Here is a 23,502-nt window from a genome sequence, read left to right as displayed (position 1 = left end):
CCCTGATGGCTGTTTGGCCTCAAGAGGGAGGGAGTGGGGGTGTGGGCGGAGGGGAGGGGAGGGAAGGGGGAGGAGGAGGGGAGGAGATGGCAATTTTTAACAAAAAATAAATAAACTGGAAAAAAAAAAGATCTCAAGTCCTCACATCATGACCCAGAGGCTTAAGTTTGTATTTAGGATAAATGTAGTGTAATAAACTTGGGTTGACTGGCATGTGCTAGCAATCTTTTAATTTTTCTTAAATAAAAAAATGTTTATATTTTTTTAAAAGAGGAAGGGCTTTGTGGTTGAAACCTTTGAAAAGTGTTTTTTTTCTTTTAATTGACAGTTTTTTTCAAATGGAAAAGAGAATAGATAGGTACCATTTCAGGCTCACAATACTCCTAAGATCAAGAACTCAGTCTGGATATACAAAATCATTTAATTTAATGGTTGTTATAAAACCTAATAATTAAAACAAGTAATGTTATCAGATTGAGCCTTAATTTTATTTCTGTATTTGAGTGTCTCAATAAATAACAATAGAGAAAATTTCATGTGTCCTTTGGTACTTGAGAGAAAATGGCATACTAATATTTAACCATATTGAAGACACAGGTGGTTTAGGGATCCAATTCTATGATCAGATAGCCAGGGACCAAAGGGAAAAAATAGTACTTTCTTTAAATCAGCACAAAATGTTACTGACAAGGGCCAATTCATGTTTAGATACAGTCCAGAAAAAAAAGTACCTATTGTAGTTCGTCTCACATGGAACTGGTCAGTGAGGATACCTAGAGAACATTTCAGCCACCATTTTATTCTGCACATTTGGGTAGCTACATGAAAATCACAATAAGTCAAATATTTTATTTCTGAAACCATCAACTATTTCACGTTAAAGGCAAGAAAAACAGAACCCAGAATTATTCTTCACAAGTATTTCACCTTTTTGAAATCAAATACTCACAGGATTTTATTCTACCAGCAAACACAAATTAGTGAAATAAACAGAATGAAACTTAATCTTACTAAAATTAGCTAGGTGATTCTTTGGATTGTTATCACTTTACAAAAACTGAGATTAAACTGAGGAGGGTTAAATCAAGTGCACTTAAATGGCCCAGTGACACGGGCTGTACTTCATCTACATTTTCCTTTTGATGGTGATGGTGCTAAGGATGATCAAGTAGGAGGCCTGAGGATCACGGCAGCAGTTTAAACTTGTACAATACAAAGCAGAGAAGAGCCACAGAGGTGGAAAAACCAGTGATCTTTAGTAGACCAGGCACGGAAGGCAGGTTCCTCTCCAAGAAGGTGTGAGTAATTTCAAATGCTGGAACATCCTAGATAAATGAACATAGATCATTAACAGAAATTCTTGCACAGCTAGAAGAAACAAAGTCTATATGTAATAGTGTGCATTTCTATCCCCAAGACAGTTACATCTATAATAAAGGTTGAAAGAAGGGCAATGTAGTTTTTTTTTTTTTTGCCTTGTAGTTTGTCTATAGAGATGAAATAGCCAAACTTACCTTAGAGTCAGGCTCTTGAACCCATATGTCTTTCTTGGGAACTTTTCCTAGAGCATTCAAGACCTGAAAGAAAAGTGACTATGGCATTATAATGTGACATTATATATTTTTGACAGACTCAAAACATATTAAACATTGATAAACCCACAAGTGGGTGTCGAAGAAGTCTATACATAATTATCAGTGTCAAGAAATAAATGGATGAATGGATAATGAAAATTTGTTATTCACATACAATGGAACATTATTCAGCTTTAAATAAGAATGAAATGTTATCAATCTGACAACATGGATGAGCTTAAAGTGTAGTGTGAAGCGGCGGGGCTGCGTTCCCGCCGCCCAGTTCCCAGCAACCAGCTAATCCGCCACCGGCTAGCTTTACCCAAAATAATTACACGGAAACTTTATTCTTTTAAATACTGCCTGGCCCATTATCTGTAGCCTCTTATTAGTTAATTCTCACATCTTCCTTTAACCCATATTTAGTAATTTGGGTAGCACCACGAGTTGTGGCTTACCAGGAGAGATCTTAACCTGCGTCCATCTCGGAGAGGAGCAGCATGGAGACTCACCACGCGACTGCCTGAAGCGTCTTCCTAACTCTACTTCCTTGTTCCCACAATTCTGTTCTGTCTACTCCACCTACCTAATTTTCTCTTAAAGGGCCAAGGCAGTTTTCTTTATTAATAATGAAAGTAACACATAAACACTCCTCCATCATTTCCCCTTTTTCTGTTTAAACAAAAAAGAAAGGCTTTAACTTTAACATAGTAAAATTACATGTAACAAAACAGTTATCAAGCAAGTATTACAGTTACAATATTTAAATCTATTTTATCTTTTATCATAACTAAGGAAAGCTATAACTATCTATTTATTCTTCAACTCCATCAAAGACTCCAGAAGGATATAATGCTACCTAAGTAAACAAGAAATAAGTAACTTATAAAACTCTAGAAATGACAGAGACAACTCGCTGCCTGGACAGTCACCCAAAGTTCCTCTGTACCGTTGGGGCATCTATCTTCAGCCTTCAGGCCCATAGTGTCCAGCAGACTTTTTCATGAAGCAGGAAATTCCAAAGACAGTTCAGTCACTTTCTGCTGTGTCCTGCAGAACGTCTCGCAGACTCTTTCATGAATCAGGAACCCCGAAAGACCATCTCACCTTTAGGCAAGTTCAGCAGTCCTGTCTCTGCGGGTTTTTTGTGTCCAGTTTATGCAACAGTCCAGCCAAGAGCAGTTTCTTGCCCAAATGGCTAACAAACTCCATAAGTAGCCTCTTCGATGCCCATCTTCCTCTTGAAGTAGATTGGTGCTGCCAGGAGCAGATGTGTCTCATTGTCATGAAAAACCCTAAGTTATTAAAACATTAAATGCCATATTCTGCAGTCTTTGAAAGATATGAAGAATGCCTATCTGAAATATATCTATGCACATCTAGAAAATGACTAACATGACTACAAGCTTGACTATTAATCGATGATTATCCATTAACAACCTATATTTCCTAATTATACATTACATTCTTTAAAATGAACTACAATCACAATAGCTTAATCAAAATCAGAAATACATATACATATAACAAATTGACCTTAAAATCCATACCAATGCAAATTCATATCTATATCATCTCCCCCTGACGAGACTCTGTGGATTGCTTCTATCCCAATATGGTATGATAGACCACGCCCTCCTGAAAGGTTGCTGTGAACATCTTCAAAAAATTACTTCACTCAACTGCCAACTGAGAGGAACCTAGCACACAGGTTACACCATAAAAGACCTAAATAACAGCGCCCCCATTCAGCAGGAAGCAGTTTGGAGAGAAATAACTGCGCCCATTTTCCCAAATATTGTTTATAAATGTTCTTTTACATTTAAAGGGGGAGATGATATAGATATGAATTTGCATTGGTATGGATTTTAAGGTCAATTTGTTATATGTATATGTATTTCTGATTTTGATTAAGCTATTGTGATTGTAGTTCATTTTAAAGAATGTAATGTATAATTAGGAAATATAGGTTGTTAATGGATAATCATCGATTAATAGTCAAGCTTGTAGTCATGTTAGTCATTTTCTAGATGTGCATAGATATATTTCAGATAGGCATTCTTCATATCTTTCAAAGACTGCAGAATATGGCATTTAATGTTTTAATAACTTAGGGTTTTTCATGACAATGAGACACATCTGCTCCTGGCAGCACCAATCTACTTCAAGAGGAAGATGGGCATCGAAGAGGCTACTTATGGAGTTTGTTAGCCATTTGGGCAAGAAACTGCTCTTGGCTGGACTGTTCCATAAACTGGACACAAAGAACCCGCAGAGAGAGGACTGCTGAACTTGCCTAAAGGTGAGATGGTCTTTCGGAGTTCCTGATTCATGAAAGAGTCTGTGAGACGTTCTGCAGGACACAGCAAAAAGTGACTGAACTGTCTTTGGAATTTTTCTGCTTCATGGAAATGTCTGCTGGATACTGTGGGCCTGAAGCCCGAGGATGGATGCCCCAACGGTACAGGGGAACTTTGGGTGACTGTCCAGGCAGCGAGTTGTCTCTGTCATTTCTAGAGTTTTATAAGTTACTTATTTCTTGTTTACTTAGGTAGCATTGTATCCTTCTGGAGTCTTTGATGGAGTTGAAGAATAAATAGATAGTTACAGATTTCCTTAGTTATGATAAAAGATAAAATAGATTTAAATATTGTAACTGTAATACTTGCTTGATAACTGTTTTGTTATATGTAATTTTGCTATGTTAAAGTTGAAGCCTTTCTTTTTTGTTTAAACAGAAAAAGGGGAAATGATGGAGGAGAGTTATCTGTCTTTGTTTCTTTCATTGGTTAATTAATAAAGAAAACTGCCTTGGCCCTTTAAGAACAGAAAATTAGGTAGGTGGAGTAGACAGAACAGAATTGTGGGAACAAGGAAGTAGAGTTAGGGAGAGACGCTTCAGGCAGTCGCGTGGTGAGTCTCCATGCTGCTCCTCTCCGAGATGGACGCAGGTTAAGATCTCTCCTGGTAAGCCACAACTCGTGGTGCTACCCAGATTAATAAATATGGGTTAAAGGAAGATGTAAGAATTAACTAATAAGAGGCTACAGATAATGGGCCAGGCAGTATTTAAAAGAATACAGTTTCCGTGTAATTATTTTGGATAAAGCTAGCCGGCGGCTGTGACCTGGGTGGCGGGACGCAGCCCCGCCGTTTCACACTACATTAAAGGATAAAAAAAAACCTTAAAAGAAATCTGTCATCCCTAGAAATACAAATAGCACATGCTATCCATTATATGCATAAGCCAAATAAAGTAGATCTTATAGAAGTAGAAAAAAGAACAGAGGTCACCAGAAGTTAAGAAAGGCAACAGGGAGTAAGACTACTGAGAGTGAATAATAGGTATTAAAATATAGTTCAAAGGGAAGAACAAATTCTAACATTCTATAGCAATATAGGGCCACCACGGATAATCACAATTTACTATATAGTTTTAAAGAGCTAGAAGAAAGGATTTTAAATGATTCAAAGAAACAATACATGTTTGATATGAAGGAGATGCTAATTATCTTGATTTGATTGTCGCATATTATTAATAGGCATCAAAATATCAATGTGTACCTCATAAATATGCATAAGAAATACAAATAGCACATGCTGTTTGTATTTGTATACATGTCAATAAAATAGCCCAAGCATCTAGTTTGTTGTAGTATATCCATATAAACATAAAACAAACAACAAGAAAGACAAGATGACAAGAATGCTGTCACAGGGCTAGGCTACAGCTCATTGGGATAGCCTATACCTCGCATGCATGATGCCTTCAATTCAATTCCCAGTACTGCTTCCTGAGATGTAATTACAAATGAAAAAGAAGTGCACCTTAGATACCTCCCTTACCTCTCTAGCTGCTCGTTCTCCAGCTTGGACTGCTCCTTCCATGTAGCCACTCCACTGTGTAGCTGTCTCCGTGCCTGCAAAGTAAATTCTGCCTACTGGCTGGCGAATCACCCTTCAAGGAAATAAAGAGGTAACACAGAGTTAAATGGAAATATGCTGAAGGAAAACAAGCCAATCACTGCCTTCATCTAGTCCACAAAAGGAAGGGAAACCAATCAAGGAGAAAACACTCTTGAGACTCAGCCCAAAGTAAAAGGCTACTCTTTGCTTTCTATACCTGTGCACAAGGATCTAAACTATCAAGCCTGGGAGAAGTAGACTGTAAGTTTATTCATCACTAAAGGTGATGATGACATATTTTCAGCCAGCCAGTCAGCCTGTGAGAACATAAGGGTACAGTACTCCTATGTAGCATCTCTTGAAACTGAGCAAGTAACCCTGAATTCTATGCCTACATGGCAAAGGAATAACAATGTATATGAAACATGGTATTTCTAAGTAAGGGTAGATTCCCAGGCCATGTAGATCTCATCTCCTCCCATCTCAGCTGTATACACTTAGGAATTTTTCCTTTGAAGAAGAATATATGATGCCTCTCTGTTGACAAGACAGATGTGTTGGACAAATACATCCATTGTCCTGTGGCTGGGTAGCCCTGTGAAAATAAACATTGAGGAGAGTTCAAAGGGCTTCTCAAAGGACAATATATTTGTCTTCATCTCACAAGTGCTGCTGACATCTGACATCCTGCCTAGTACTCTGCTACAACTCTATGTGTTAACATCCATTTCTCTGGGGGCATCCACTGATTTACAAGCTGACTATTTATCTGGGATTTACAAAGAATATTGCCTATTTCTACAAGTCTTATTGAACACAGCTGGTTTGAATGTGTTCCAGTCCTGTATAAGTTGGTGCAGTGATTGGGCAGTACCTTCCATACTGGGTCATGATGCCGGGAGGGAAGTAGGCTGTGTAACAACCTCCGGAGTACTGCTCTTCGCACCAGTTCTTCTCTTCATAATGGACTGGCTGTAGTTCAATGAGAAGAAAATTACAAAAGAAAATAAAAGTAGAATTGTTATCTGCCAACAGTGAAGGCCTTGTGTATGTTACATTAACAAAAAAGCTTATATTTAAAGCATAAAGTAGTAATGGGACTCTGTGGAGTGTATGTGCCAGCCCCTGAGTTTGAGCCCCAGTACAATGAAAATAAATAAGAAAATAGAAAGTAAAGGAAAGTGTAGAAGAAGGAGGAGGGGGAGAGAAAAAACATCAGTCCAGGAATGAAACTGAGTGTTAGATCACTTTCATAACATGCACAAGGTCCCAAGTTTAATTCCCAGCACTGCAAGAAAAAAGAGTACATTGTAAAATAAAAACACAGATTTTCTTAACATCTTGCCTAAGGTAGTCAAAACATAGCCCAATAATTGGTAGCAAGGATGCTCTCATCCATGCAGATTATAGAATGTAAAGCTAAGTCTTCAGGAAACACTACTAACAATTAGTTTTTGGAAAGGTCTTCTCCAAATTCTGGAGTGTTTAAGAAAGTGGACTTTACTTTCCAATCTACCCAGGCATCAGTAATAATGGCAGGATGGGAGGGAGCAAGTAAAAGATGAGCACAAAACATTACTTCAGATCCCTTTGCTAAGCTGGAAAAGTACATTATAAAAATACTGCTCAAAGGACACAATATGAAAGCGCTCCTTGGGGAGCACTTTTCCCCCCATGACTCCCCTATTACATTTTAAATGTTTAGTATTTGCACAGTTTAAACAATAATCCACAGAAAAAAGTCCTCAGCTATTGATGGGCTCTTCAGAAGCCATTTCCTTGTCACTACTTTCAGAAGCAGTATAAAAAACCCTGGGAGTGCCAAATGAGGTATGAATTGATTCTCCACGTGGAGAAATGAATTAGTATATCTTTGACCAGGGCAAACATTAAGCCTGGTGTGTAAAATATATATCACAAAGCCTTCAGCAACACATGGTGACATATCTGGGGTTTTTATTTAATAGCAAGCACTTGACAATGACAGAAGCACAGGATCTCTGTTCTGCAGACTAATCTCAATGATCCGTGACATAATGATTGTAGGTCCACGTCTCTTACTACAATTGAATGTCTATTATGCAGTGAATATTTAAAATGCCCAAAGGAATGTCATATCACAAGTTCCATGTACCTGACACTAGTTTTTAATACTTTTGGATTACTGAAATTAATTCTCTAAATTAAACACACCTATTTCTATTCGCCGCTTAAGACTTACAAGAAACCAGAACTTGCTTTAATTTACCACTTTGACCCAACAGAGCAAAGTCTGATAAAGACTAGGGTTTCTTACATGTAAAGCTTCTTGAGATCCCAGAACTTTGGCATAGAGCTCACAGATTTTCCTCTTCCTATAGAGAAGAGCAAAGGTATGTTAAATAAGTAATAACTGATGGGCATAGTATAAACACATTAAGTTCTAGGGTACTTGATAGTGACTTCCTTGAAGAAAAAAATGAAACTTAATAGCCTTCTGTAACTATAAAAAATAGTCAATTAATCCATGCACTCAGCTTATATGTCTCAGTGTATTTCTGTATGTTGGTTAACATCATATGCCTCAGTACAATAATTTGAGGAAACAAAAGAATTTTCCTTTTTAAAAAATCAAAGTCTCATTGTGTATAGCCTGTAACTTGCTATGGAGTTAAGGGTGGTTTCAAACTTGCTGTGATCCCCTTCTCTCAGCCTCCTGAGTGTTTGTATTACAGGTGTATTCTACCATGCCTAGCTAATCTCTTCTTGAGAGAAGATACAATTAAAACTCATAACTATTCCTGGTAAACTTTTTAAAAACCTAAGTTACTAAATCTACCCATCTTCTAAGTTAATGGCTCTATCTCAAGTACTGAATATATACTATTGACATTTACTCTTTTTAGTTTTTATATAGTTTAAAGATGTGAAAATGCGTCTGAAATATTTGTCAAAGGCTAATGAACAATCAGAAAATAATTTTTATGAAAATTAGGGAAAGATGTAATTCAAACCCATAAAAAGCATTAAGACCAGGTGAAAGAAGTGGTTAAAAATATGTATGTGTGAGTGCACACATACATGCAAGAGTCAAGCTTACTAGTATTAAAGAAAACAACTATAAAAATATACAAGTTTATATTGCCAATTACATTAGAAAATATTTTTAAAACACAATCCCAATTTCTCTAAATAGTGTGGAACAAAATTTAAGCTTATCACTCTTGATATCATTATTTTTATACCATTGATATATATAACTCTTAGACTCCTATCATGTAATTACAGAAGGTTAAGTCGAGAAGAGGAGAAAGAATTACACATGCTACTTATTGCTATACTGTTTCTATGCAAGGCTTTAAAGGAGACAAATGTCACTCATAAATGATGTCACATAATGTTAAATGGATATGTTAATTCTAGGACTGTTAGAAAATGCTTGATTAAAAGCCCTAACATACAGGAAGAAGTCATAAGTTTACTTGCTTTCTCTGTCTAGCCTAAATTCTCCGTTCAAGAGATGAAGCTGAAGTTCAGTGAGCTTCAGATTCCTTTATTCAGTTAAGCAATGGGAAGGCAAACCTTTACTATTCAGAGCATTCTGCCATAGTAGGTGCTCAATATGTGTTGAGTCAAATTCTATGCACAGTCCAGTATTGTATCCTCTTTTCTGTGCCATAAAGAGATAGCAGATTCTAATTTTATGAGAGATTATAAGCAGTAATCCAGACATTCAGAGTCAGTTAAGACTATTGCCAAGACAAATAAGAATATTGTCAATCAGTATTCTAAAAAGTTTGATGTGTTTAACTTATTTTCTTGACATATAAAATCTTTACTAAATTAGAACTAAACCTAAAATTCAACCTTCATTGTAATTAACTTTTAATCATAAATAATAAAAATATAATAAAATATCATTTACTGTATTTCATATTATTATATGAGCCAAAGACAAGCTTATATAAACACACCAGAGATTTATCTTTCCCATTCCTTTACCTCATTTAAATTAAAACTTTTGAGAAGATACATGGAAGACAATAATGTTATACCAAAATAGGTTCTATGTATGTGTGACAGGGATGAAACACTGGGCTTCACACACACAAAAGATGTGTTTTACCACTGAGATATATTCTCCACTCAGAGTAATGTATTTAGATTAGTTTGTCCTTAAAAATAATAGAATATATTTTAAACTGCATCCAAATGAGGCCACCATGCACATTTTATAGTTGTATTGAACCACTAGCTTATCAAACTGTCTCCTCCTCATAGTCACTTGAGCAGGTAGTTAAAAAATACAAATTCTAAGTCTCTACTTCAGACCTACTGAATCATATTCTATAAGCCTCAAGAGATTAGACTTTCCAAATACTTTTTGTGAGAGTTATGCACAGTCAGTTTTGAAAACTACTGCTCTTATCACTGATGTATTCAGTAAAGGTTTTGGCTTACAAAAACTTTACAGTTCATTCCGTATGTGGAATTATAACCAAATGTCTACCTCCAGTCTGGTATTTATTTTATTAATAATAGAAAGGAAATGCAGGAAATCCAACAGAAAATGTCAAGCTTACTGTGGTGGAATGAAAAAAAAGTGTGGATGTGTTACCCGCTTCTCTTGACTTTGTCACATGTCAGTGGCTAAGATTTTAATGTATGCAACCCTCCAAAATTCCTATGTTAGAGTTAGTAGGATGATTCAGTGAGTACACATGCTTGCTATATAATCCTGATGATTTGAGTTCAATTCCTGGAACCCAATTCAAGGTAGAAGAAAATTGATACCACAAAACTGTTCTCTGTTCTCCACTCATGTGTTATGGTATGCATGAGCCAACACATATACACATGCACATGTGTGTGTGTGTGTGTGTGTGTGTGTGTGTGTGTGTGCGTGCTATGAAACTATATTAAGTTTTTTCCTTGTTAGAACTTTATTACCAAGGTGATGGTATTCAAAGGGGGGGGGGTGTTCTTAGGAAAAGTGGCTAAGCCATGAGGTCTCTATTACAGTATTCTGGCTACTTTCAATTATCTCACAGGGAAACCCTATCTCTTAACCACATAAAATGAATACAAATGTGTAAAATTAACACATGCACATACACATTGACTTGACCAAGGAGAACATAGCAAAGTATTTAAAAAATGAATTGTTGAGGTTGGGAATATTTGTAAAATATTGTGCTCTTCTTGCTATTGTTCTACTATTGTTGGTGCAACAAACAAAATGTAAAGGCAACATTTATTGATTTTTCAGATATAAATTGTTTACCTTATTTCTTTATGTAGTTTAGCAAGTCGATCAGCTTTCCGGGCAAGTATGAAGCTGGAGAAATAAGCCACATTTGAATGGGCAGTTATAGTCATGATAAATACACACCACTATCTACTCAGCATTAATAAACTCTCCCAACCCTTCCCTTCCCCTACAGCAAATGGCATCCTGTCTTCAGGCTTCCTCTGCATCCAAAACTCTGCTAGAATGTGAGTTCCTAATTAACAGGGAATTTCTTGCTCAATATTTTACTTCTAAAATTTAACATCATATTTGATATTATAGGAAATTAGATGTTGGGCATATTAAGATTGCATTAGATGATTATCATGACAATGACACAATAAAAACTGGACAATTATTAATATACACCTACCATAAATCCAATGATACACCCCTCACTCCCTGCCCAAATGCTCTTCAGAACCAGTAATCGGTGCCCTTAGCTCACAGATTAAACCCTTCCCCAGCAATTATATTCACCAGCAGATAAGTTCCTGGGTCAATATCCTGCCCCTCCTAAGAGGCAATTGATAGCCAATGATTAAGTTAGCCCATCCCTTGTCTAAGTTTGGAACAACTGTGAAAGGTCATTCCCACTTCCATATTTCTAGGGGCTGGCTGAGATCTTGGTTTAGACAGCACTGACATTCAACACTCTCTCTCTCTGATTCCTTCCCTTCCACAAAGGCAGTATTCCCTAAGTTCACCCCAATAAATCTCCTATACCCATGTCTCTATCTCTAAGTCAGCTTCCTTGGGAAATGATTAAATAGAGCCACCGAACAAACTAACTCAGTAAAACTCAACTATAATCTATCTGGCCCCTTTAGTCAAATAGATCCTATATATTATGTCAATAATATTAACTGTACATACATTTTAAAGAATTCAATTGTGAGATGAAATCCTTACTTATACTATTAATAGAAATAGATATATTATAAAATCCAAGGGCGGTGTGAAGACATAGCTCAGTGGTAAAGCACTTGATTAGTATATAGAAAGTTCTGGATCTATTTTCCAGTACCCACTATCAATCTAAATGAACTAGTATAATGAAACTATTTCTTCATTAAAAATGGATAAAATTTTACTTTTTTTCTAGAGAAATCAGATAAATAGATAGATCAAGGCTGAAAGGGGATATTTCCTCTTCTCACCCCTGAATAGAAGTGTTTATTAATTTGACTAGCAACTCTTTTAAGACTGCTATTAGAAAATGTTCTGAGAAGCAAAGATACAAAGAATGTTAACACAGGATGGAGTTTCAGAGGCAGATGCATATTATTTAAATAAAGAGACCGGCAAAAGGGGTACTAGAGGATGGGGATGGAAAATGGAAGAGAAGTATCTGCAAAAACAAAGTATGGATGGAAATGCCACAATGAAATCCAGCATTTGTGTCTTAATATTTAAAAATGAATGAAATAAAATATTTGAAGTAGTCAGCATTATAGGATACAATAATAATTTTGCTTGAGTTAGCACTTTTAGTTTTGACTCAAAATTAATGGATTTGGTTATATTATAGGTTTGTGCAACAATCAGTGAGTTTAGACTTATATACTATTTTAAAGAAAATTAACCAAGATCTGATGAAAAATTAAATTATTAGTCAGCTGATTTTGTATGGTTGTGACTTCAAAGACAGTGTTGTTTATCAACTATAAAATCTCATTAGGAATACAATAATCACTTTAACTATGGACAAATATTGTTCAACTTTCTTTAGCTATTTACTGTGGAAATCAAACATGCTGGAGTCGCATTGAAGACATTTAATAGTTCTAAAGTACAGTTTCTAAAAGGTGATTGTTATTACAAACACAGTGCTGGTTAATTATTACCCCTGTTTTTGAGGCTCTTAGGGCCAAATGCAAAGACCAAAGTAGAAGTGATAATCTATAAGGTTTTCATTATCAGGAACAAAGTACAAAGTTGAATGTGCTGGCATATGTCTGCAATCCCAGCATTTAGGAGGTGGAGGCCAGAGGATCATGAGTTAAAGGTCAGTCTCAATTACAAACCAAGTTTGGCTATATGAGAACCTGCCTCAAGAGAAAGGAAAGGAGGGTTAGAGGGAGGGAGGAAGAAAGCACAAGCAATTGAACTGAGTCTGGCAGTACAGTCCTGCATATGCAGCTACTCAAGATTCTGAAGCAGTTAAGTTTAAAACCAGTTTTGCTGCAGAGTAATTTAGTGAGACCCTACATCAAAATAAATCACACTAAATAGTAGAAGACATTTGCCTAGCACGTACCAGACCCTAGGTTCAATATGCAGTGTTGTACATACAAAATAGGGGAGGGTGAAAGCTACTGACCTAATGTAACAAGAGTAGCTGGTCAACAACAGTAATGAAAGATAAAATATTGCTTCTCAATCCTCATATTGTTGTAACAATAACAACAAAAGAGATTTAAGAAAGAAAAATGATATGCGAGACTTTGTTGACTCCCCAAAGGAGGCCCTACCCCCTCTGAGGACTGGTTTGGGGTGGGATGGGGGAAGAGGGGAGGGTGAGAGAAGGGGAGGGAGGGGGAACTGGGGTTCATATGTAAAATAAAACAATTTAAATAAAAAAAAGAAAAATGAGCAAGTTTATTATCCTTCGCAGGCAGTGTTTGTCCTTTGGGAGACACACTGGCGAAAAGTATCCTAGAAGTGGCAAGTCTGGCTTACACTACATATATAACAAAGAACAACACATTTTAGAAACAAAGGAAAAGAGTTTTAGGTTTGTGGAAATGGGAAATCATGAGAAGGCAAGTACACTGGAAGCTACTTTTGGAGGTCAGCTTGCAGATTCCTCTGGCTCTGGCTCCAAGCTAATAAAATGCTATTTACAGTAAAGGAGAACTTATCAAGGGAGGACAGAGAAACCATCTACCTTTTTAAATCTCTGTCCTCCATTTTAAACAGAAGGAAGGAAGGAGATCTCTTGCATCACAATTGTTTTCAGTGGTTCTTCATATTTGAAAAAAGTAATGTCTGTCCTCCCATAAACACAAAGTACCAGTTATACTGGAGGAATAAATTCTGGTGATCTACTGAACAGTAGGGTGGCCATAGTTAATATTAATTTATCATATATTTTAAAATATCTAAACAAAGTTTTCAATGTTCTTACCATAAAAAATAACCATATGAGGTAAAGGATATAATAACAAACCTGATTTGATCATTACACAAAATAGATATTATTAAAACATTTTCACCCAGATATACAATATACATCTTTTAGCAATAAAATAAAGTTAAAACAATAAATACATTATTTTAGACATTTCCTAAATAATTCCAACATACTTGGAAGAATGCCAACATATATGTACCTGTTATAAAGCCAACCAACACCAGTGGAGCATAAGGGAAGGACATCTGAAGTTCTTCCATCCATAACTGAACTATCACTGACTTTCTGAAACTCGCACCCTGATTTACTTTTTGTTGCCTATAGAAATGCCATGCTGGCTAAACTACCTGGATCCTGTCTTGCTCAGTGGGACTAAAAATGAACAGGATATATGGCTTTTTATGGTCATTATACTGTATGTTCCCGCCTGCCTCAGGAATTTAGTACTATTTCTTACATTACAGCCAGAGGAGCTGTTAGTAACTATTTTATCAGTAACCCAGGCAGAACCTGCTTCTTAGGGTCCTTGGAACTTGGGTCTGACCCCTTTCTCTTTTAACTTTCCCAAAATGGCATGATGTGATATTTATAAAGCTCAACTATCTCTTCAGCAAGAAAGCCTGCATTTCCCAAAATCAGAAACCATTGGTCTCTAAAAGTTATTTGACTATTATCAACATGTGTTATTTTGTTATAGTGCAACAAAATAAAAGGCTTTCTATGTATATAGGATATTTTAGAAGGACAAAGGTAGGTAACTAGGAAGGTGTATCTCTCCTTAGCATTTCCTTTGTGAGGGCCCACTTCCTTCAGAGCACTAGTTCCCAGGCTGGTGAATTATCAGTGTATTCTGAAGACAAAAGAAGCATTGCTGGTGAATGATAACTACAGGCCATCCACTGTGGCCTGGGTTAATATTGATACTGATACTTTGTATGCAACATGTGTTTGGAAAGCAGATCAAGTACAGAGACATTGTATTTGAAAGGTTTTATAGGATAAAGTTGTTCTCTTTCCAAAATGACTGCAGACATTCTGTGTCTTTAGAAGACGCTGACTATCATACTGTCTACCAGGCTGCCTTTTCCACTTTATTCTTAGCATGTAAGTTTTTATAGAGAATCGGTAGGTGAGTACAAGTTAAAAATGGTGTCAAGTTTAGTAGTTTTCTGGCATTCTTGTGCCACACACAAAAACATTGCTATGGATATGCTAACACATGGAAACATGATATAGTTTATATGTATTATTGATTGAGTCTAATTATAAAGAAATATACTTTGACAGCACCTATACCAACAAAAATTAGAAATTGCACCCAGCTCTAACTTACCCCATGATGGCAGGCACTGATCCATCCGGTTTGGTGTCATCCAGAGTGATTGCAATTGGTGCATCCTCATCTTCAATTATCATACATCCACAATAGTCTTAAGCAGGAGAAAATTAATTAAGGAATTGAAATTAACATTAGAAATACACACATATAAAGAATGTATATAAACTATTTTAGTAGGAGGAAGGAAAATTTTAAAGTACTACTATTAGCTATAACTCTAGACCCTTGTACTTTAAAGACACACATGACTAGACAAGAACATCTATTCCTTATGTGGAAAATGGCCCATATCTATCATTTTTTCCACAAAGGGCTATGACTCATGCATGGTAAAATGGCAAGATGGGGAAAATGGTAAAATATCCCTGAATGCAGGAATAAATTTAAAAAAAAAGATGGAATGCGCTGGAAGGAATCACTTTCATTAACACCAGAAGTCGTGAAAAGAATTCTGTTGAATATGAGCAAGAACCATATCTGGAAAGTTCCTGTTTCCTAAACCCTGCCTCATTTAATATACATAACACCATAATAAGCATTTATCACAAAGCCTTATAATCATTTTATGTTTAGAGACTGATGCCAATAAACTGGTGAAGTCCAGGAATAGTTGCTTTCATAGCAGCACTGTTTCCAAAAGGTCCCATGGTCTCATTCTGCTCATGAAGAGTAAGCAGCAAGATAAATGTGGTGGACCCATAATTGATATTCCTATTTCATGCCCATCTTTTTCTCCCATTGTCAACAATCACTCTTGAGGCCATTTTGTGAAATTTAGAGACAGATTTACAATTTCTCTACAAATTTTAAAACATTTTTCTTTTTCTATTCAGCATATTCTCAATATCCCTAAAATGTGGTTTCTTTACTTAATAGTTCAAACACAAATAAGAGTAACCTACCCTTTTTCTTCCAGAAGGCTTCCTTGTAATACACCATGCACTTGATGACAGCCCCCATCGGAATACGCTGAATTAACTGGGTTCTCTCAGGTGGAAGCTCTGGCTTGAAGTGTATCTTGGCAGTCAAAGTTGGTGGAATGGCACTAATTACATATTTACACTGAAATGCAATATGCAAAAATATCACCTGACACATGAGTTGCAACCTTGCAAAGGGTATAAAGCATCATTAAAAAAATACCAAATCAAGCCACTGTGAATCAAGAAAATAGAACAAGGTATGTGGGATGGTATATTTTGTCAATTTGACACAAACTAGAATTAGCTTGGTAAAGGGAGCCACAACTGAGAAACTGCCTCCATCATACTGGCATGTTGGCTTGTCTGTGGGCATTTTCTTGATTAATGATTGATATGGGACAGCCCACCCCACTATGGATGGTATCATCCCTGGACAGGTGGTTCTGAGTAGTATAAGAAAGCAAAATGAACAAGTCATGGAGGCAAGCTGATTAGTAGCACTTCTGCATGATCCTGCTTCTGCTCCTGTTTGAATATCTCTAGTGACTTCCCTCAATGACGGATTGTGATCAAGACCTGTAAGCCAAATAAACTCTTTCTTCCAAAAGTTGCTTTTGGTTATGGTATTTATCACAGCAACAAAGAAGCAAAGTAGGATAATAAGTAAACCAAATCTGTCAATCTGGAATACATGCAGTAGATATATGCTAGAGCTAACTATATTACTGATTAGATTATATATGATTAGAAGTTGAAAAAAGCACAAAACCTATTTACTATAAACTCCTTTGATTATAATGGGTTACCTCATAGTGTTCATGATTCAGTGTCTCTACAATGATGTTGTCATCTGTTTGGTCAATATAAGTAACAGGAGAGTTCAGTTTCACTTTATCCCCAAGAAGATCCATCATCTTTTCACTCACTTGGCCAGCTCCACCTACAAATTTTCGTTCCTGTTGGAGAAAGTAAGCAGAAAAGAAAATTTATAAAAGGAGAATGGTGGAACATTTGCCACTAATTTATAAACCTCCAAGAAGGTAATTGCCAGACCTCTATCATTGCCATAGCCAATTGTGGGAAAAATCATTAGAATAGAGAGAGTAGGCCAAGGTACCTCAATTATCATAGTCAGCACAGCTTCTAACAAGGAAAAGCCATTACTACCATATAAAATCGGAGATCAGAAAAAAAATGTTCTCTTATGCCAATGCTGCTCTGATCAAATGCAAACAGCAAGCCTAGGAACTTCAAATTTGCATAAGTATGATATATGTAAGGCGCCCTGAGAAGGGAAGGTAACTATGTTAATCCTAGGGGATATGGTTTCTATCTCCCCATGGAGTTACTTGCCTGAGCAGGTAAGAACATAGAAAATATTTTATTATACATGACATGAGTCTAAAAGAATTAGCTTAGCATGCTATTAGGGTTAGCAATGCCCTATCAGAAATTGCAAAATCAGGACCTAGGAACCTGAATTTCAGCTTTTGAATATCTTCTTCTTAAAACTAACTGTAAGTTTCATAGTCATGGCAGAATATCTATCTGTTTGTTCTTTTAAACATTGCTAAGTATTTCTCTTGACTAACACTAAAGGATCAGAAGTTCTCTGCCCTCTGTAACCTGCTATTCTCAGCATGAATATTGCTTAAACACAAAAAAAGTTCTTAATACAGTATATTTGGTTACAGCATAGGGGATATTTTTAGCCTTCTGTAGGAGATTTTTTGAGTTATTACAAATGCATGTCAGTAAACTGTGGGACAGGACAAAACTGATAATTATGATGCCTCACTTATGAGTAGTTATGCAGTAACTTTTGCAACTGACGTTTAGTGAGGACACCAAAGTTTTTTATGAAAATGGTCACAGAGTGGTTAAGACTTAAATCAATTATTCTTGCTGAAGAAATTGAAATTATTTAACACTTAATCTGATCTATGTTTCCAAACAGATGCTTTGAAATCTAGTATAGCATAAAAATCATGGACTAGTTCTACCTGTTCACTATCTTCTTTTCTGTTTTTAGAATTTATTAAATTGAATTATAAAGGGGCAAATGTTAAGGTCTTTTTAAAGATATTATGATAATGGCTTGAGAGTAAAAATCAAAATTCTATTTTCTAAAAGATCATATAGGGCTTGTCTAGAAGTATTCTGTCCCTTACAAATGAAGGATACGGATAACCCATGAGTAAGATACCTCAGAAGGTAAAATGAGTTAAACGGAGTAATACTGAGTTTCTGTTCATAAGTATACATTTTAAAAATGTAAATGTCCTGTATTAATTTGGAGACTTCAGATGATCACCTGAAGAGAACAATGGTTTACTTTGAAGACAAAGTCTAAATTCATAAAATGCACTCAGAATTCTGGAACTCAGGTAACAGCATAAGCTAGAATTTATTTGTAACAAACTAATAACATCCTACTTGAGTGTAACATTCCTAGCATTCTCTTTGGATAAGGGAGAGATTTGCAATGAATGTCAGAGTCTAAGGACTTGCGATTTAGTATTTAGGCTTTGCTGTTAGTTTATTATGTACTTAGTCAATTAATTGAATTGCTTCATTATTAGTAATAGAAATGTATAAAAGCAAAAAAAAATTGCAAGGGGACAGTTAAATTCTTAAATACAACTACAGAACATACTATGAAAAGAATGGACATAAATGACTTGTGTGAACTAGAAGAGTGACTTCCATTCTACAGTAGTTAACAAGAAAGAATACTTGTGAGAAACAGGTAGGATAAAGAAGCCTATATAAAGAACAGAGATGATTTTAAGTATACTAATTTTATAAGCACTACAATTTTCTTGGAAATTAATTTACTTTTAGTAGTTTAGCTACTTCTATATAAATGGCTACATTTTTCTACATTTTAAAGGAAAGAACTTAATTATTAACATAAATTAATTCAAAATAAAACTTTCTTTAGTTATAAATTTTCGGAATAAAAAAAGAAATGAGAAAATTTTCAGACATAGTTTTAGATCATTTTATACTACCATACATGATTGTAACAATGAAGACATTATCAAGCCATTGTTCTTGGCAAGTTAGTTTCAGAACAAACCTGGCCTCCATTGGTGACTGAGAATATCCGAGTGGTGCCACCACACTGCTTCACATACCACAAGAACCACAGGGCGGATACCTCATGAGGCTCAGAAGTCACATTGATGTTCACAAAAAGAGAAGCAAATTCCCGAGCAGTTCTGTTCACAGAATAAGACTGGAAATCACATGTCAATGCATACAGGAGGAAGGAGAAAATAAAATCTTGAAAGTTATCCTCTAATATCCACACACGTGACACATACATACTGTGAAATATATATACCAGTCACACACACACACACACACACACACACACACACCAATAATAACCTAATTAAAAATGTACACAGTACTCAGAGTAATGAACCTTTACAAAACTTTTACAAATAGAAAGTGATTCTACTGTTTTGGTAAAACAACAACAATAACAACAAAAAAGAAAACCTCATGGTCCCAATGTCCATAGGAAATCATTTGTTAACTTTTGAGAAAAAAGAAAAAGTTTTCTTCTGCTTTTAAGAAATATGGTTAGTCCCAAATATGGTCTATCTAAAGATTCAATATCCTTGATCATTAGGCACACATCTCATCTGTTTTAAAGATTTTCCTCACTTTTCCATCTCTTCTGCCTCCACTCTGGTCCACGCTACTGTATAATCTCTTACATGGACAGAGAAAGTGGTGAACTCCATATTATCACCCTACATGACTCTAGTACTCTCTGCCATGCTAAACACAATGGGGACTTTAAAAACATTTTGGTGATAAACTGAGAATGGTAACAGGGTCTGTAATCTCAGCATGCAATAGGCAGAGTAAAGAAGATAGCAAGTTAGAGGCCATGCTGATGCACAAGCAAAACTAAACTAAATTAAACTAAAAATATAGTTATAAAACACAAAACAAAATTTAAAAAATTCTGTAATGGCCTAAAATGGAAAAATCTTGCATGCAGACAATATAAATAGATGCATTTATAGGCTGTTCAACTCCAATCACTCATCTCACTACTTGCTCTATGTTCCAGGCATAATGACTATTCACTTGTTAAAATATGTCAATTTCCTTCCCTTCTCAAGCCATTTCAAAAAGCTACTCCTTATTTTCTCTATAGAAAATACTATTGCCTTACATCACTCACAAGTCTGAATCTCTCCCCTTCCTTCTGGTTAATCCTGGAAGACATTCCTCAACATCATCTTCCTTATTCTCCTCTCTGTAAGAAATACCTAACATCCCAAATACATCTACTTTTTACTCTCTCCCATACTAACAATATACCATTCCTGAAAGATGCTGCTCCAGAAAAACCCATCTATCCTGTATCCCCATGCTTTTGTTGTCATTCATATAAGATATCATGTTTCTTGGGCTATTTCACAGTAAATATGATGTCCTCGCTTTATATCTATGAATTATCCTGGAAGTTAGCATCTAACCCTATCTGTCTTCCCCTGACTCTCAATTGCTGCTATGACTTATTCCAGGAAGATATTCCTATTCCCACATTATCTAACATCAGGCTTACCCCTAACCTTGGCCTATACCTAGAAGATAACATCTCACCCTTTTGGGTCACCTAGAACATGTTCTTCCATCACATTAATACAACCTTACTTCCCCTTAACCACTGTGGCACATTCTGTTTGATATCGTATTGGCATGTAAGTGTGTAGTGTGTATGCATGTGTATTTTTCACATGTGTGTGGACTCATCTCCATGAATGGGCGGATGGCAAAGGTTGAAGCAAAGTATCTTCCTGGATCTCTTTCTACTTCATTTATTGAGGCAGTATCTTTCAACTAAACCTGGAGCTTGCCAGTTTGGCTAGTCTAACTACCCAGTTTGCCCCACTGATCCCTTGTCTCTACCTCTGGAGCAGCAAGGTTACAGGCAGGCTGCCATGCCTGCCCAGCTTTTATGTGGATCAATAATCCTGTTCTTATACTTGCAGAGCAAGCACTTTATCCACTTTGCTATTATCCAGCTATGTGATCCACTACCTACAATTCTGATCTCTTCCAATTCCTGGAGATTATCCCTGGAATACCATCCTGCCACACTTCTATAGTGCTCCATTTTCTTCCCTGACCCTGGTTCTTTTCTGCACATTTTTCATGGGGATCATATTTCCTTATACTCCACTAACCTTGGTTGGCATCTTGCTGAAAGATTCTATCCCTCCTGACAACTTTCAGTTTTCCTGTCTTCCTTCCTACAAATCAGTTGATCACTGTAGAAAGATAGCAATACCCCAACACCATTTACCCATCCTTTTAGCCCTTGTATCTGTCGGTAACTCCTGTAATATACCATTCCATTCAAGCATCTACCCTTATTGCTCAGTGGCTCAAGTCCCAGAAAATACCATCTATTAAAAATTATGCCACTTTCTGTGTTCCCATTATCCTTACCAGTTCCTCCTAGAAAATATTCACCCCCAAATATTCATACATCCTGCCTCCCCATGTATCTGTGAGTCATTCTTGGAAGAGATCATCTACTACAATCAAGTCTCACTCTCAGTTTTAACAGTACACCACTAGAATATACTATGCCATCCACAATCTTCTCTCCAATTGTCCATTGCTCCTATGAATTATTCCTAGAATATATACCATCATGGTACACAATTTTTGCATCCATTCTCATTCCTGGAAGATGCCATGTAACCTTCTTAGATCTCCACGCTGTCCTAGTGACTCATTCCTAGAAGATACCATTCCACCTTGCAATATCTAACCTATCCTATCTTACTCAAGCCCTTAAGGGAGGTGCTAGATGATATGACAAATTCTTTAATCCTTCAATATCAAGTAGGTCATCCTGAATAAACACCAAAATGCCCTTTCTCTACTTGCCCTGCCCTCAGAGTCTCAGATTTTTCTTAGAAAATAGTGTATCTCTACACCATCCTTCTTCCAGTTCCCTCACTTCCCTATCTTGTTTCTGGAAGTCATGAATCCCCAAATTTCCATGCTTCCTACTTTATGCAAGCAGTAGTTTCTTCCAGGAAAAATCTGTCTAGTAACCATATTCGTTATTGTTGTCTTTCCCTGTCTGTACAGACAGTTTCTGAAATATATCCCACCCAAAAGAAGCACACCAACCAACCAAACAACAATCAAACAAAAACACCCAATACATTCCTGCCTTGCAGATCATTTTGGGAAGACACCATCCCAACAGTGTCAAACTCTATTTCTCCTTCATGGGTATTACCATTTCCACCAAATTTATTCTTCCTTGTCTTTCCACATTCTTTATTACTCATTGCTTGGGTATATGCCCTACTCATCAAGATTCACTCACTATTCTGGTCATTCCTAGAAGAAATCATAAACACATACACACCACCACCAAAACCACCACCACCACTGCTACCATTCTTGTATCCACATTACCCTAAGTCATTTCTGAAATAGACTCTTTCCTTCACAAAATCCTAAGGAGTAGGACATTTTTTGCTCATCATTCATGGCAGTGGACCATCATACAAACCACATATCTTGTGTCTCCCTATAAATTATACCTAGAAGACACCATCTTGGTTATATTTATACTCCTCTGAGTATTCAAGCCCATATATATCATCCTATGATAATACTATCCTTCTCCATTTTTGATCACCCATCCCCCATCCTACTTTGGACTATTTTAGGAAGACACTATCCTTCCATAGCAATCAATTTTTATGTTCTGACCTTGTCCTTTCCTGGAAGATCTACCAGTAACATACATGTTTTCTCAACATCTACCTTTTCTTTTATTCATTCCCTGCTCAAACCTTCTGACTTCGTTATTATCATTATATTTCTTATATTTAGATTTATATTATATTTGGATTAATAATCTTAAATTATTATATTTCTTATCTTTCCCATTGCTTAACAGCACTATTATTCAAGACAGGATACAAAAGATCAGAGGGAAAGTTTTTTTTAAAGATGATTTTAAGTATCACATATACTTTGTCCAGCAGATTTTATCAATGAGATCTTTCATGGTCATCTTGTCCCATTCCTCAGCATGTCTTGCTTGCCATGGTGCATCAACAGGGATCTGCAATGAAAGGTCATACACTCACGAGTGAAAGAAACTGCCACCATTGCTCAACTACTCTCCAGAGAAGCCTTCATGTTAACCTCTAAAAACTTGTTTCTTGGTGTTTACAGTTGGCTTGGAAGTGCATAGAGAGGTGAGATAAATCTGGAACTCATGGCTTAATGTTATTGGCAAACAATAGTAATAACAGCATTCATAACTACAGCATGTATAAATTTACTTG

At 36.2% G+C, this 23,502-nt stretch overlaps 1 protein-coding gene across 1 annotated transcript in view; it reads right to left on the bottom strand.

The window, feature by feature from the left end:
- Positions 1-469: 469 nt before the first annotated feature.
- The window catches only part of Maoa (monoamine oxidase A), a 75,373-nt gene continuing 52,340 nt past the window's right edge, over positions 470-23,502 (bottom strand). The window contains 11 exon segments of the mRNA XM_038316168.1: positions 470-1,325; positions 1,515-1,577; positions 5,421-5,532; positions 6,355-6,452; positions 7,777-7,834; positions 10,744-10,797; positions 15,219-15,315; positions 16,127-16,286; positions 16,954-17,103; positions 19,230-19,371; positions 23,185-23,276. Coding sequence (XP_038172096.1) covers positions 1,185-1,325; positions 1,515-1,577; positions 5,421-5,532; positions 6,355-6,452; positions 7,777-7,834; positions 10,744-10,797; positions 15,219-15,315; positions 16,127-16,286; positions 16,954-17,103; positions 19,230-19,371; positions 23,185-23,276 — 1,167 coding nt within the window. The 3' untranslated portion in view covers positions 470-1,184.

The sequence above is a fragment of the Arvicola amphibius genome, chromosome X (genome assembly GCF_903992535.2).
Source record: "Arvicola amphibius chromosome X, mArvAmp1.2, whole genome shotgun sequence".
Taxonomy (NCBI): domain Eukaryota; kingdom Metazoa; phylum Chordata; class Mammalia; order Rodentia; family Cricetidae; genus Arvicola; species Arvicola amphibius.
Note: the sequence above shows the minus strand (reverse complement) of the source record. Positions and strands in the feature narration are given on the sequence as shown.